General features: G+C 36.9%; 2 protein-coding genes across 2 annotated transcripts in view; one reads left to right on the plus strand and one right to left on the minus strand.

Moving 5' to 3' along the window:
• The window catches only part of sema4gb (sema domain, immunoglobulin domain (Ig), transmembrane domain (TM) and short cytoplasmic domain, (semaphorin) 4Gb), a 29336-nt gene extending 25102 nt beyond the window's left edge, over positions 1 to 4234 (minus strand). Inside the window, exons 1-2 of the mRNA XM_082152982.1 lie at positions 4093 to 4234; positions 769 to 1065 (exon numbers count right to left, since the gene is read on the minus strand). Of these exons, the coding sequence (XP_082009108.1) occupies positions 769 to 898 (130 nt within the window). The 5' untranslated portion in view covers positions 899 to 1065; positions 4093 to 4234. The remainder of the gene's footprint in view (positions 1 to 768; positions 1066 to 4092) is intronic.
• Positions 4235 to 5072: 838 nt separating this feature from the next.
• mfsd13a (major facilitator superfamily domain containing 13A) lies at positions 5073 to 15631 on the plus strand. The gene is given in 10 exon segments (XM_082151823.1): positions 5073 to 5198; positions 8050 to 8292; positions 9646 to 9725; positions 9813 to 10262; positions 11356 to 11476; positions 11575 to 11671; positions 11859 to 12030; positions 13523 to 13613; positions 13617 to 13716; positions 14233 to 15631. Coding segments are annotated over 9 exon segments (1512 nt in total). The 5' UTR covers positions 5073 to 5198; positions 8050 to 8127; the 3' UTR covers positions 14469 to 15631.
• The last annotated feature ends 1282 nt before the right edge of the window (positions 15632 to 16913 follow it).

Consider the following 16913-nt stretch of genomic DNA (forward strand, 5'->3'; position numbering starts at 1 on the left):
CAGGAAACATTTCTTATTATTATCAATGTTGAAATGTTGTGCTGCCAAGTATTTTTGTGGAAACATTTTTTTCAGGATTCTTTGATGAATAGAAAGTTTAAAAGATCAGTATTTGTTTCAAATGTAAAAAAAAAAAAAATTACCACTAAGGGTCCCTTTCTCTTTTCATCAATTTAATGCATCCTTGCTGAATAAAAATATTAATTTCTTTCAAAAAACTAAAACAATCTTACTGACCCCAGTGTATATACTGCAAATGAGATACATTCACTATTGGGCATGTACACACACTACATGACAACTAACCTCACAGGAGTGAGTGTGACCTAACCTCACTTTATATTCACAGCATCTGCTGTGTGAATCTCATGAACTGGCCAGGACAAGTGAGAAGGGCCGTTTAATTATATCCAGAGAACTGATATTGCCTCCAGCACTACAGGCAAAACAATGTCAAACATGTTCAGCACAGCCCATGAATGAAGCAAAACACACCAGCTATTGACTTTGGAAACTAAATTAAATCTATCATAATGTGTAATATTTAAACAAATCTTATTTAATAAGAAAATAAGCTATTAAACCATACCAAGTGCATAATGTAACACTAAAATCTGATATCAAGGTAATTGAATTCAGACCTGAAGAATCGGCTCCCTTTCAATTCATGAGTTGGAATTTGGAGTGACAAGAAGAGGAATTGAATTGCAATACCTCAATTCTGTTCTGAATGATGCACAACACAGAACTACATGTAAAGAGCCTTACCATTGACATGCACAGTTGTCCTGGGGGTGACATCCATATCAAGGACAGGTCCAAATGGAAAACCCCAAATGACAGGTATTAGGCATCCGAGCACCACCAGCATGAAGTTCGGTGGTTTGGTCTGCTTCATGATCAACAGGAAGCACTGAGGTTCTGCTAAGATCCAGGCAGGTCCTTCCAGCAACTCTGCTGAAGATAATGTTGTGTAATTGATGCTGATTCACTAGAACAGGCTCCCGCTTCCAGCAGTGCAGTCATGGGCTGCTAACTCATCCTTGCTCTGTCAAAGGTTTCCTGCTGCACTGGCAAGAAGAAAATGAGTAAGTCTTTTCCTTTCATACATACATACATACATTCCTTTATACATATAAAGAGCAGATGGGTTGATGAGAAAACACATCATACCCAAATGCATCCACTTAACATTCCATTGTGCAATGCACGTCTACTGTATCAAATGCTTTTATCCAACTCTGCAGAGATATGAAAAAGTCTTAGGAAATCACATAAAAATGTGCAAATAAATTAACGTTACTGTAGCTGGTACAGCATGGTGCAAGCAAGAAAAGGCCCATGGATTTGTTTCTCTGGAAACACACATCCTGATTAAATGCAAACTTACAAATGTGGATTGAAAGAACATCATGCAACTGATGCATGCGATGCACTTTAGAGCAACAAACCCATTTTCTTCACTTTCCAAGTACATGATGCATATAAGATGGCAATATAATGGTTAATACTGAAGGAACGACAATAAAAACAATACAAATCTTTTTCTTGGTCACACTGTCCTGGCAGTAATTTTTAAATCTTTTTCTGGCATGGATTCTGGATGTGGAGGATGCACAATTTTTGGCTCTGGAGAACGGCCTCAAAACTTTTGTAGCTTTTGATTCAATTTCTAGTGAGTAAACTTCATTTTAAAACATTCTGAGTCACAAAAATGTTTTGCATATTATGATGAATTGCTTAAATGTGTTTGTTGTCTAGAAGCACCATTATGTGGCAGTGAAATGGATATGGATGCAGCGGATATACAGTAGATACAATATAAGTAGCCAGTTTAGAGCACATTGAAACATATTAATGGTTTTGCTTTGCACCAGTTTATTGTACCTAGCTGGAAAGCTGCTTGGTTAATGCATTTCACACGGTTCCTTCTATTCCGACATATACCATAAACACATATGTGTTAACACCTCTCCTGTTACAATAAGCACCTTGCTCAGGGTAGCATGGACAAGCGAGACATCACCCTAAACACATTACATGCTGGAAAAGTACATTTGCCTCAGGATTGCCAGGTATGCGTAACTAAACTAGCCCAATGGCCAATCAAAAATAGCCCAAAAGTAGCCCAATGACCACATCCCAAATATCAAAATTCTAAATATGCCATTCACATGCCTAAATACATATTTTAAAGCCACTGTTATGCAAACTGAAAAGCACGATATTGTAGCGATCATAAACACAGCTCAAAGCCTCCCTACCAGTGGCCCTCCTTCACAAAACGTAATATCTAGAAGTTTTAACATTGGTAGAATGAAGCATTTCAGTAAAATATAATTTATGCAATATGTCAACCCTTAAACCTGTGGCTAGTACTGGCTATAGTTTTCTAATCAACCCTGATTCGCCTGCCTGCATTTTGTACACTATCCCCCAGTTTCACAGACAAGGCTTAAACTAGTCTAAGATTAGTTTTAAGATTCTTGGCTTAATCTAAGCCCTGTGTGTGAAACCGGGCCTACATTCTGTTAGTACAGAAGCATCAAGCATAGAAGGTCATTAAATAAGGAATCATTTCTGATATAGCCATCTGTCAGGCAAACAATATAAATACTATATTTCGAGTCTGACATTTCCACAGATGGTGAAGAAATACCTCCAATCACCCAAATGTAGGATTTGATGGTGTTTCTCACTAATTCGCCATCTGCACTTAATCTAGTTTAGCTGCACTGAGAGAGTCGTGATATTTTGAAGTATTTTCAAGTCTAATTTCAATCCCTCTCATAAATATTGATTACTGCATGCCAAAATGCCTTACATTGGTTTTAATTTATAATTTATCGTTACTTATAATTATGCATGTCAAAATAGTTCAAGCATCCATTCCATTATCACTAATTCCCCTGCAAAAGCAATAGGTTTCTCATTCAGGATGAGACACTGTATGTAAAATAACATGTTTGATTTGATGTAATGGAAAGAATGAACTATTCAAGAATGCACTAGACTAGACAAGATTAAGAGACATAGTTACTTTGATGGCATTAATGAGTGCATTATCTGTCTACTTAATGGGTTAATTAAATCAAAAGACAAGGGCACTGTTTCTGAAGATGTTTTTATGGCTCGCTTGTCAAAGAAATGTCATGCACCAGCTTAGGAAGATTTTGTGCCAACATCCATTAACTGAACTGAGGGGAGGTCTGTGAAAGCCCATAAGAGTTAAGACATTCCCCATGAGAACAAAACAATCAAAATGGGGAATGTTGTTTGGTTTCACTGAATTCACAATTTTTTTTTTTAATTTTCATTAGTGACTCAAAGCTGATTTTCTGCCTGAAATTTCAAAACACATCTTTTAGTTACAGAAGTAACCTGCTCCGCTCTTTCTTCCTCTGGCACAGAGATGCAATTTTACTTGTATTATTAGAAAAAAATATTAAAAACATTCATTTATTCCAGCATGGAAAATGAAGGACATAAACACTCCAACCTCTGGCACAAATAAATACTGCACAGATCAAATGCATGCTAACAATTCAGTAGTTAAGTTTTATTAATAATTAATATTATTTGAGCAGGCTAGAATTAATTCATTTTACATTTATGAATAGACTTGAAATGCTAAATTGAAGCACATTTTGATTTTACATACAACTTTCAGAATAAAAGGGAGATCAACCAAAATAACTGACATCTCTGATAAATATGATAAATCACTCAGAAACGTCGCACCTCATATAAATCAGGTCTCATGGCAGATAGATAGATAGATAGATAGATAGATAGATAGATAGATAGATAGATAGATAGATAGATAGATAGGCTACTCGACTTTTAAGATCATTATATTTTAAAAAAGTGTTTTAGTTTGTTAAGGGATGTGGTCTACATCAGATTGCACACCACTGCGGTATTTTAAGGACACTTCTGGCACTCATTCCCAGTCACCTTCACCTGCGTGTAGAGATCCCAGCAGGCTCCGCATACATTAGAGGAACATATTATGCGCAAAGATACATACCAATAACTGCACAAATGCAATAAAAAGCACATGCAAAATCATACACTCTGTAGTTACATTACCTCAGTTGTTTCAGAAAAAGTAAGCATCAGTCACCCTGTGTTTCCATAGGATTCCCCGTTGTGCTGCTAATGATGCCTCTGCTCTGGAGATCTGACTGTGTACTGCGTTGCACGAACATGCGGTTCCTCAGAGCAGACTCAGGTGAAGCCAAGCCACGCCTCTCTGTGTAATATTCATGAGTGGCCACGCCTCCTCTATTTTGTGTCGCAGCGTCACTTCTCTAATGCAATTTTCAGCAATTTAGATTTATTCCAGTTTTTTGAGAATGCTATGGATTTGTGCATTTATGGGGGATGGAGGGTTAAATGTGCGACCGTTGTGACACGGATGGAGTCGATTCATTTGTATTGGTTGCCACCTAGAGGTTAGTATTAAAAATGCAACATGTAGGGGGCCCTGGGGCTAGTTGGTTTCAAACCCCTCTTAACTTATAACCGTTTTTTTGTGAATTCTGTCTGCAAAAATAAAATTCCAAAATCATATTTGTGCTCGGTCTACATCTGTTAGATAAACAAATAAACACAATAGATACGTTTTTAAACAAAAAGTTGATATTTTTAAACAAAAAGTCGTAGCTTTTTTTAGTCGAGCATATGTAGCTTAGCTTCTTACTATAAGCATTGTTCTACAATACAGATTGAAGACTATAGTGAATTCTTATTGTTTGAATGGATATTATGAGAATGGTCATTCATCAATATATAATCTAAGTTGAATTTGGTTTGTTTGAAATCTCCGCTCCGTGAGACCTCAGCTTTAGTTGCCACTTGCTCACGTGTCCATACAAGAAGAAAACGTGCCAGTATCAGCCTTTTAGAGCTTTGGAAATTTGCATTCATGCATTTCCTCCATAATTATGTTACAAACTTTACAGCTATTCAGAATCATGTGAAATTTACCAAATGAGTGCGTGCCTGTCTGTTTGTGTGTACGTAGGCTACGTGTACAGATGGCAGCTGGAGTATGGGGAGGAGGGATTGTCGTGACGTCACGGGCTTCCTCGTCCAACACATGACATGTTTCGATACAACTGTGAACTCTAGAAACGTTTATAACGTCTGTTTTGATCATCAGGTGACTGCAGCTTTGACATCAACTCCACATGGTAAGTGTCCAACAGCCTAACGATCTAAAATCGTATGATCGACTGATATTATTGTGTTCTCTCTCTGTATATAACTGGACTGGTTAAGTGTCTGTCTGCGGGCTGTGACTTGATACACGTCGCATTGCTTGATATGAAAGCGGATAGCCTGCTAGCGACCTTAACTCAGAACAGGATTAGTAGTTTAAAGGGTAATTTTAGGTTTAAAGTTTGACGTCTCTGATCAAACTCATAGTTTGACGAGGTAGGCTATGTGTGATTTTTCCTTCAGCTCATAACATTCAAACAATCTTAACTCAGCGTTGTGAATTACAATGAGTGAAGTCGCTAATGTGAGCGGCTAGCCCAGATCTAACGTTACTAGTGAAACACTGTATCAGTATGCAAATGAGAATGTATCAGTCAAGACGAAAACATTCGGTTATGGAATGTGTTCTGAACAATTATTCAGAAATATTAAATCTAATATCAAAGCATAATCGTCGAGTTAAAGCAGTTATTGTCATAACATTCCAGCATTTTCATTCCCCTTTCATTTTCATTTGGCCTTTTGACGTAGGTATCCGTGTTTCGGTGTTTTGAATTGGTCACTAATATTGGATATATTTATGGATATTTAGTATTTACTTACAGGTGTCAGGAACCTGATAGTGTGATCATGGTCTCTTTTAAAAGAGTTAATGAATTTTCATAATAGGGGAAGATGGGGAGTAACTTGCATGTTTAGAAATGACTGAGTTGAATTCATATGATTATGGAAATTTTGTATGAATTTTTTGTTTTTAAATGGTGATTAAAGAGAAACTTAAAATAGATATTTTTAAACAAATTAAGGATGCAACATTGACTAAATTTAAATTACTTAAAAAAATTGTAACTAAATTGAATATTTCCATATTAAAACTTATTTTGTCAACTTATAATTGATTAAAACAAACAAAAAAGTTTTAATATATTGAAATATTAAGTACATATCAATTTATATAAATTGATATGTACTTAATATTTCCATATAGGCTATATATATTTTTTGTTAACCTATAATTGAGTAGAATGGGGCCATCTGAATTTAATCATTGTTGCGTCCTTAATTTGTTTAATTTTTAAGTTTATCTTTAATTGTCTTTAAATGGTCTAACTAACTATACTTTAATAAATATTTTCTACCTCCATTCTAAATTAATTATTGTGCCCATGAATTAATAAATATACATCACTTTTTGGGTTTTGTAAGATGTCTTATTCCACCCTAATGGCCATTTTAAATTGGCTATGGAAATTAACATCTTTGTGCTGACTGAATACAAGAAAGAGAGTTCTGTGAAACGTAGCCTAGGTGTTTGACTGTTGGTTTTATGTGTGTCAAAGCATTTGTATTAAAAGAGTGTGAACTGAATGTTACGGTCTGTAAATAAGAATAGTTCCCACGCATCCTGTTGCTCTGGAGAACAGACACAGGTGGGCAACCTGTCACTGTAACACAGCACTGCCAAAATGTTGGTGTTTTGCTCCATGGCACTTGATCTCGTGTTGGATCAAAGATTGCTGAATCGAATCTGTTGGGAAGCAGCCACCTGTCCTTCAGAGCTGAGATGAGAATCACTGTGCAATTCGATCCAGTGAGGTGCGTTTTGCTTCACTGCTTAGAAATCATATGTTTAGGGTAGTTTAACCACCCAGAACTGTAATCCATTGTTCTCTCAAAGAGCTGGGGGGCAAGGTTATTTTTAATGTTGCTTTAACTATAAGAACAGGGGCTTTCAAAGAGTTCCAGGACTTGTGTGAGCTTGCACAGTATGTGAACATCAGGTGTGCTGCCTACCAGAACGAAGCCAGAAAGCAATTTAATTTGCCTTTTGATATGCCATGTGTCCCAAAGTAAGGTTAGTGATATTTGCGAAAGGTTGTCACGGATGTCTGGCTTTAAAGCGATGAGGGATTCTCTGTGTGTAAGGAAATTCACATGACTTCTCCTCCGCACTATTGGAAACTGTTCAATATTTGATATCAAACACAGGCCTCAGCCTTCACTAATGGTGTTCAGGTTACATCTCTCATTCACCCCTGAGAAATCTCTGGACTAAATAACAGTGTTTGTTATCATCAGCTTTGAAGCTGGGATGAGATCATCCAGCTCATTAAAATCTAAGGTTCATGTGCAATAACACTTCACACTGGGATTTATCATCATTTTTCCTGTTAGAAATAATTTTTACAGGCACAATATGGAGGTGTGACCGGAAAGTACTGAATAACCGCTCACACGACACTCTGTGAAGAAGTCCAGGCTGTTTTTGTTATTATGGATATGGAAAATTGGCTGCTTTCATCGCTAATACCCCATAACACTCTCCATGGAAACATAACGGAAGCCCTTTTTTTAAGAGATCTTTTCACTGTGGTATTTTCCCATTCTTTTTTTGATTTGAGAATGAACTTGCATTGAAAAAATAATAATAATAATTTCATACAAAAATAACCACAATTTCCGTGACTAACTTTGTAAAAGCTGTGATTCATCTTTGGTCCTGTTTTTCTCCCAGCTTTCCCCCACTTTGTTAATATTTTAGCTCAGAAGAAGGTTTTGTGTTAGCCTGTTTTTCCAGATTCATATCAAGCAAAGTGCTGAATCATTCAAATGAAGCCAAAGCCACTTGATAATGTAGTACAGATGCTCAGTTTTCTCATTGGCTTGGCCATTGTCCAATTATGCACTCTGAATCTAATTCAAATAACGGTAATTTCCAAACTAAAAACAGCAGACAGACATTACCCAGCCTCATATTTCACTGAATAATAGACTGCATGGTTTTGAACTGGTTGGTTTGTGTTGGTGTCTGTCTGTTTGCAGGGGCGGATGGAGCGATGACCCCACCCTGCTCGGCCTGTGGGACGTGTAGAGTGCTGCGTGGGAGAGAAGAAGCAAAGGATGGGAAGGAGGGTATGGGGCCTCTGCCAGGGCATCTCAACAGCTATGCTCTATGGCTCCCTGGCTCTGTTCGTCTCCATTCTCCACAACGTCTTCTTACTGTATTACGTGGAGACCTTTGTGTCTGTTTACAAGATCGACAAGTTATCGTTTTGGGTGGGAGAGGTAGGTTTATTTTATATAGTATCTGTCAATTATTTAAGATTCTTGAATTAAAAAAAAAATCATACAGTGTTGTGTCTAAATAATTATAAAACAGTTCAAAAGTTTGGTGTCAGTAAGATTTTTTTATTTTTTTATTCAGCAAGGTTGCATTAAATTGATCAAAAGTTACCGTTAAGACTTTTGTAATGTTGCAAATGCTTTCTATTTCAATTGTACCCTGGTCTGTCCTGGTGTGCATTTTTAAAATATGCTGCAGTGCTTTCATTGAAGCCTACAAACACACAGAGATCAGAGATTGCGCTGTGCACACAGAAACTATCAGGATCACAGAAACTGTTTGTCAATGCTGCTTTTAATAAAATAGCTTTGCTACTGAATCCCTACATTATATTTCAAAGCAACTAGGGGGTAGCATTGCTGTTTTTGAAGGAATTAAACTCACTGCTTCATTGTTAGTAGAGAGAGATGATGCACAGATGCAGGTAATTCACACATGCATCTCTCTCTCTCGACAATTCAAATAAATGCTATAATTCATTCATTCATATAAATGTAATCTTATTGCCCTACTATATCTCTGTCTGATTTAAAGTGGGCAGAATGCTAGATCTGACGAGCCATAATTAATGAAAATAACCATCATTTTTATCCTTCCGGTCAATATTGCTCTGCAAACATGATAGCTTTAACTTGTCAATGCTGGCAAATGACCATGGTATAAGCAGGATAATCCATGACTAGCTGTGTGCATTCAAATATTTGAATGCACTCCACTTCACATCGGGTGCTTCTTTGCCTCCACGTCATGCATTAAAATCGTTTAATGCACATCTAGCCATGGATTATCCCTTACATAAATACTTTCTAATCTATTCTATTCATTTTCACAAAACTATTTTCAACCTTGATGATAATAATAAGAAATGTTTCTTTAGTACCAAATCAGCATATTAGAATGATTTCTGATGGATCATGTGACACTTTCCCATCATAGAAATAAATTACATTTTAAAGTGGAATAGAAAATAGAAAACTGTTATTTAAAATGAATAATATTTCAAAATATTACTGTTTTTACTGTATTTGATCAAACAAATGCATTCTTGGTGAGCATAAGAGACTTCTTTTAATTAAAAAAAAAAATCTTACTGACCCCAAGCTTTTAAACAGTAGTGTATATTCTAATTATTTGAATAACTTTTTAATTATTTGTCTAAAAAGCATTTAATAATTAATTTGTCGGAAGCCTTTGACATATTATATATGTTACTTATACTTTATATAATCTGTATTTAGAAACTGAATATGAGACCAGTTTTTGTTTTGTTCATTTTGTTGTTTCTTTTTCCATAGACTGTGTTTCTGATATGGAATAGCCTAAACGACCCTCTCTTTGGCTGGCTGAGTGACCGCTCATTCCTAAGCTCTCCACAGTAAGATTATTCACTGGATCTGGAAATCCACAGTTCGATAGGATGAGTACATATCTAATGCATCTCTCTCTGTGTTTGATTGCTCAGGTCTGGGTCCCAGATCACATCCCCTGAGGTGGTTTTGAAGCGTCTGCAGGCACTATCTCGTAGCGGGCCTCTCTTTGCCCTCTCGTTCCTGGCCTTCTGGGTGTCCTGGACCTGGCCTGGACTGCAGTTCCTCATCTGCCTGTGCCTTTACGATGGCTTCCTCACGGTGGTCGACCTCAACCACAACGCACTCCTGGCTGATCTGGCCGTATCTGCACATGACCGCACGCGCCTCAACTTCCACAGTTCCTTGTTCAGTGCGATGGGCTCGCTGTCCGTTTTCCTCTCTTACTCCTTCTGGAACAAGGAGGACTTTTACTCCTTCAGACTCTTCTGTGTGACTCTAGCCGCTCTCTCAATGCTAGGCTTTTACATTGTTTCACGTCTCCTGCAGCACCGGTTTCAGAACGAAGTCCTTCTACGCAAGACCGAGAGCCAAGCACTTGCTGAGTAAGAGTTAATTGTTTTTCAGTGCTAAATATTACTTGTCGTTTAGCAGTTACTTTCATCTGAGGCAATTTACACCACACTAATTGCAGAGCCGGTCCCCGTGGAGCAACCTGGGGTTAACTGCCTCGCTCAAGGAAGGGATGTTGATAGCGCTGGATATGAACATGCAGTATTTGTTACCTGCTTCTTTATTCAAGGAATATTTGACTCTTTAAAATGATTCTTTTTGGCATAATTTACTCAACCACACATGTTTCCAACCTATATTATTTTCTCTGATGAAACATAAAAGGAGTTATTTTACAAAATATCAAAACTTAGAGTTGCTGGAGTACAAATTTCAGCCCTGTGAAATGCTAACATTGTAACACAGTTTATAGATAGACAATTAGCTTAGCTGTAGACTATGGTTGCAGGTAAAGAGTTTTATTAAAGGTGCAGTAAGCGATTTTTCTGGTATTTGAAATCACTAAAACAAACACATCCCAACCCAAAAGGATCGCACCCCTATTTTGATGCATCCGTCCCCACGTTCACGTACACGCTATGCATGCAACACACACAGGCAACGACTATGGCGGAATCTGCCGATGTGCCTGGCGCCTGAGGGTGTGTCATCAATAAGTGAAAGCAATTTGTGTTACTATGATAATTCAGTACTGGAAAGCTCTTCAGTGCTGGAAAGCTTCTCCGATATTAAATGTGGGTCTTGTCTGATTGTAACCCTTCTTTTTAAAGTTACATTCCTCTGGCCTTTTCCTCTTTTGTATTTTCTCTTCCATCTCTCTCTTTCTATAGTCGTTCTGCTATATCTGTCGTGTGCACTGAGCTCTCTCTCCTCCCCATCATGAGTGTATACGCCCCTTACTGCTGATTGGCTACACGTGTGTTTTGGTGCTTGGTCCGATCCACATTTCAACAGCATTTTTCAAAAATCGCTTACTGCAACTTTAACATTGATGCTCATTGCTCATCCAATCAGAATTTTTCATTTTTTTATTATATGTATTTTTGTATTGTAAGAATTTCTCTTTGACTTTTTTTCTTTTGTTTCCTCCCGTTGGATTGCCCATCCTCCTTGATGTTCTTATAGACTGAGTGTCGGTCAAGCTCCTTTTACCTCACCTGGGAAGCCAGTCACTCTTGGAGAATATCTAAAGCAACTGTCATGTCACAAGAACTTTATGTGGTTTGTCTCTATGAACCTTGTACAGGTAAATGTAAAAACTTAAAAGTTAAAGTGGTATTGTCTAAAATCATCCAATTAGAGAACCGATTTTTATATATATATATATTCCTCTACCATCCGCAGGTATTCCACTGCCATTTCAACAACAATTTCTTTCCTCTGTTTTTGGAGCACCTCCTGTCAGACCGTATCTCTGCCTCCACCGGTTCCTTCCTGCTGGGTAAGAGAGAAAGAAATCATTCACATGGCCACAGCACATCAACAATGCTGGCTATGTATACCTGTGCTTGTGGGAACCTATTGTGTGGTTATGATTTCCAAAATATATACATATATGAGGATAAATGTGTGTGTGTAGGTGTAGTAAAATTTGTATTTTACTAATTCTCTATTTTCCTGTGACACAGGCTTTTCTTACATTGCACCTCATCTGAACAATCTCTACTTCTTGACGCTGTGCCAAAGACTGGGTGTCTACCAGGTTGTCCGCTGGCTCTTCCTCTTAAAGCTGGGCCTCAGCATAGCCATGCTTCTAGCCGGGGCGGACCAGGTGTACCTGCTCTGCATCTTTATTGCTAGGTGAGATTATTGCATCTTTATTTTGGTTAACCTGTTAACTGTCAGTCCCACTTTTTGAGCATAGACCTGAAAATGACTTTTATATTTTAAATGTATTTATTAGGATTAACCCCATGAGATGCACCATCTCATTTTCGCGGGGGGTCCCAACATACAGCGTAACACATTCACCACATAACAAAATACAAATGAACAATACATCAACAAACAACAAACCAAACAATAGAACACAAACATTAATAGAAAAATAACACCACAAAGTTTAAATGATAACAAATATACAACAAAGTATACTCATCAATGAATCTAATTGTAAATGAACATAAAATATAAACCACAAATATATAAAGAAATATAAACAGTGACAACCTGTGACACAGCAATGATAGCATGTACAGTCCAACGCAAAATGAGATGATAACGTTTTTTTAAACATCCTAAATGATGTAATAGATCAAATATCCGCAGGTAAATTATTCCAGTCTATTGGGGCTTTAAACATAAAAGCTGTTTTACCCCCAAAAAAATGTTTTACCCGAGGAAAAAAAATAAAAAGTTTGGACATTGTGTCTAACTTGATAATTTAAAGAGAAAGGTATAAAATATTGTTGTAAATAACTAGGATATTTAAAATAAATACATTTAAAAATAAATTCCAATGAGTATGTCGTCTTAAAGGGATACTCCACCGTTTTTTTTCCTAGTAAACTATGTTATTCCCTTAACTAAGACGAGTTGATACATACCTCTCTCATCTCAGTGCGTGCACTCAATCGCTCTGGCGCGCAGCGACACTTTGATAGCACTTAGCTTAGCCCAGTATATTCAATGGTATCTAACAGCAATGAATTTAGAAGTGACCAAACACATCAACGTTTTCCCTATTTAAAAACAGTTACACGAGTAGTTATACGACCAAGTAGGGTGACACAAAATAAAATGTGACGCTTTTCTAAGCGGGTTAAAAAGGATAACTATAATGTATGGCGGAATAGCACTTTTGGGAGTACTTCGACTCGGCGCAGTAAAAAGTCACGCCTGATCCTCTTCCTCTCACTTCTGTCAATAGTGGGAAGAGGATCAGGCGTGACTTTTTACTGCGCCGAGTCGAAGTACTCCCAAAAGTGCTATTCCGCCATACATTATAGTTATCCTTTTTAACCCGCTTAGAAAAGCGGTTTGGTTATCCTTAAGTTTGGTCTCCTTTTAGGGAACACTTGGCAGATTAAAAATTAAGTATTAGCTATTTAGAGTATTTAATTAAAATCTGTTGATTGTGATAATGTGCATTTCTCTTTCTTTCTTTTTTGCTATTCTTGATCTTTGACAAAAAACAAACATTTTCTCCATTTATTAAGTTGACAAGATTAACACCGATTAATTAATAAAAAGATGCACATTAGCCTCTGAGAACAGATTCAAATAATCTTTCATCAGCATTGTCTTTTATCTATTTTTATTATTTTATTGTGTTGTTTGAATCTCTCCGTAGTAATCGCGTCTTCACTGAGGGCACTTGTAAACTTCTGAACCTGGTGATCACAGATCTAGTGGATGAGGACTTTGTGTTGAACCACCGGCAATAAGCAGCTTCTGCCCTGCTCTTTGGCATGGTTGCCTTGGTTACCAAGCCTGGTCAGACCTTTGCCCCTCTCATTGGTACCTGGCTGCTGTGTCTCTACACAGGTGTGTGTGCTGTGAATAAACCTGCATTGCAAGCAATAATCACATTTAATCATTCACATTTAATCATTTAGCAGATGCGACAACAAAGAATCTCTCTCATGCATTGTACTTGTTTGACCCAGTACATTTTAAATTAGATGGCAAAATATTAAATCAAGTGGCTCACCCAGGCTGCATTTATTTGATAAAAAAAAAAAAAGTAACATTATTGCGATTCACTCAAGTCTTCAGTGTTAGATGATCCTTTAGAAATCATTATAATATCATTTCTTAGTATTATCAGTTGAAATATGTTGTGCTGCTTAATATTTTGGTGGAAACCATGATAATAATTTTTCATGAATAAACTTTTTTTTTTTTTTTGAAATCTTTTGTAGCATTGTAAATGTCTTAACTGATTTGATCTTTGGATCAATTTAATGCATCCTGAATAAAATAAATTTCTAAGATTAAAATACTCAAACTTTTAATGGAAATGTATCTTCAAGTGTCATCATTGCCCCTATCTTTTTCCAGGATATGACATCTTCGAGAGGAACTCAGTGGCAGAAGCACCGATTGCGGCTCCTTCTTTCCCTGTGCCACTGCGTCAGGGTTGCTTTTACCTGCTGGTGTTTGTGCCCATTTCCTGTGCCCTTCTGCAGCTGCTGGCGTGGTCTCGCTTCACTCTGCATGGGCGAAGGCTACAAAACATCAAGTCCCTGAGGCAAGGTGCCCAACACAGCCACCTCATTGATGTCAAGGCTATCTAATACTCCTATAGGGAGGGGAAGAGGAAGGAGAGATGAGTCATGGACATTCCCCAAGCCCAGGCATTCTGCCAACAGGCCCTGAATGGAGAATGGTGACGCCAAATACTGCAAAAGACACTTGAGAGAGAATGTAGGTCCCATCTTATTGAAACTTGCCTTAATTTGCTATGTTTGCTAACGATTGGGTATTTATATTGAGTATGTGACCAAATATGAAAGGACGGTTCGAACAATCTAGTGGTTTGGGACCATATTGAACAGTACTGCCACCCAAACCATCTGTTCTGAAGTTTCAGTGTATAGTTATATGGGTTGATAATCAAGCCAAATCTAATCACATCTCCCTTGACTGAATGTTTTAACTATATGTAAAGAAAAAAAACACTGTGTTCTGAGAAAGGGCATGTTTACACTAAGTGTTCAGCGGCATTCCAGGGATACATGATATGGAATTGCATGGAGATTTGTGGTGTTTTTAATACTTTCAGGACTTTGAAACAAAAATACATTTTCTTTGTAATTCGGCCAGCTGTTAAAGTTGTTTTGTGGCTAGTAACATCTGTTTTATATGACTTTTTGAAATTCATTCAGTTACTCATTGCTATTGATGATTATCATTACTGAAAAATTATGTATATTATAGTTCACATGAACGTAAATGTGTTGTACTAGCATGTATAACTAACTTATTTTTGTACCAAATGTCCAAATTCACTTTATTTTTGTGTTTTACAAGCAGAGTTGTCAATTTGACTGAGAAGCAATTAATTCCTTGGCCAATTTGACGTTAAAATGTAAAAGTTACCGAAATAGTTTTTTATAAGGGTTTTCCAAATTAAATTTTTTATTGACACATTTATATTCTTAACTTTTAGTAAAGATTAAATATTTGTGAAATTGCATTTCAGAATTTCAACTGTATGATTTTTGCAAAACAAAAAAAATTGAACAAGAAGACACGTCTTAATATTTTAGTCCTTAGATGGTTACATTTTCTGTTTATCAACTACTGGTTGGTGCACAACGGGCACATCTGATATTTTTGTTGTATTTTATGGTTATTTATTTTAGGAAACATGTGAGTTATTAGGATATATGAGTTTTAGTGCTTTTGCTCACTGTTCAAATCATTTTGCTTGCAAATAAATGTTTTATAACATTAATGTCTTTATGTGATGTTCTTGTATTTAAGTAGCTACTGATTCAGCATTGACCAATTTAAACTCTAAAATATAATAATTTGTACAGGCCTACAGCCAAACCTTTTAAAAGATTCAGTTCATACATTGTAACCCTGATTTAGCCATTTAACACATTTTACATACATTATAAATTATAATAGCAAAACCAATGTGCATACACCTGGTGTATATATAAATGTCTGAATGATCCACCAAAATGAGGCACCACATGACTAGGTAGGTGCAGGTTTCAAATTACTTTTGTATAATTGGTTCCCATGAGGACACATACAGAAAAGAAGCCTCTAGAGATTTCAGCTTTCTGTCCCTTTGGCTAGAAGACCGAGATATAGCATAGTTAATTGCAAATTATGATTATGTTGCTCACATGTACAGTAGTAGAGCAAGTGCTCGTCGTCCTCCTCTCAAAATCATTAGATTCTGAATGTGACTCTTTTTCCTGTACTGTGTACGTCATCTGTCGGATGTTTGAGTAGTTTCCTATGTGGGAAGGACTGGATTATGTCAGCGAATTTAACAACTTCGTGTCATTACAGCTCGAGTAAGAAATCCCCGTTATCCCCCCCTTTCACATTATTCCCTGAACTGATCATGTTTTTGGTTATGACGAAGCTCCTCTTAAAAGGGCAACCCAGTCAATGAAAGCTATTCAATCAATGGAATGGAAATGTAAAGCTGGGTATGGGTTGAAAATATCGATCTTTTCTGTGATAATTAAGGTCTCCCAAGAATAAAATAATCCGTCCCGATATCAGCAAACTCAAATTCGCAAAATTATTGACAGGCTGACAGGTTTTCTGATAAATAAAACAAGGTAACAATGACCTGTCAATTTGCCATATGTTAGCTGGGAGGCTAATTAATAAGAGTGGGTTCATAATTATTATTATTAATTTTGGGGGGTGGGTTCCTACTTGTGTGTTGTGTAGGCCTACATATAAAACTATTTTCACATCACACTCAGAACAGAGTTAGCTAGGGATGTTTTTGTTAGTGAACAAATCATTGTTTTTTAATCGAATCTTTTGAATGATTCGTTCTCATTCACTTCCGAACAGTGTCTCATATATTTTCTCTTCCTTGAAGTCCCCCTTATGAAACCCCCTCTAGACACGCAAATGGTAATAAATGATAAGACTTGTGAACAATTTGCCTCATAAATCATAATACACAAAAAGACACTCGCAGCTGCCAGCTGGTCGCCGACTTCTGGTAAATCTGGCATAAAAACACTGATTACTGA

Source organism: Leuciscus leuciscus, assembly GCF_965113295.1.
Source record: "Leuciscus leuciscus genome assembly, chromosome: 21".
NCBI lineage: Eukaryota > Metazoa > Chordata > Actinopteri > Cypriniformes > Leuciscidae > Leuciscus > Leuciscus leuciscus.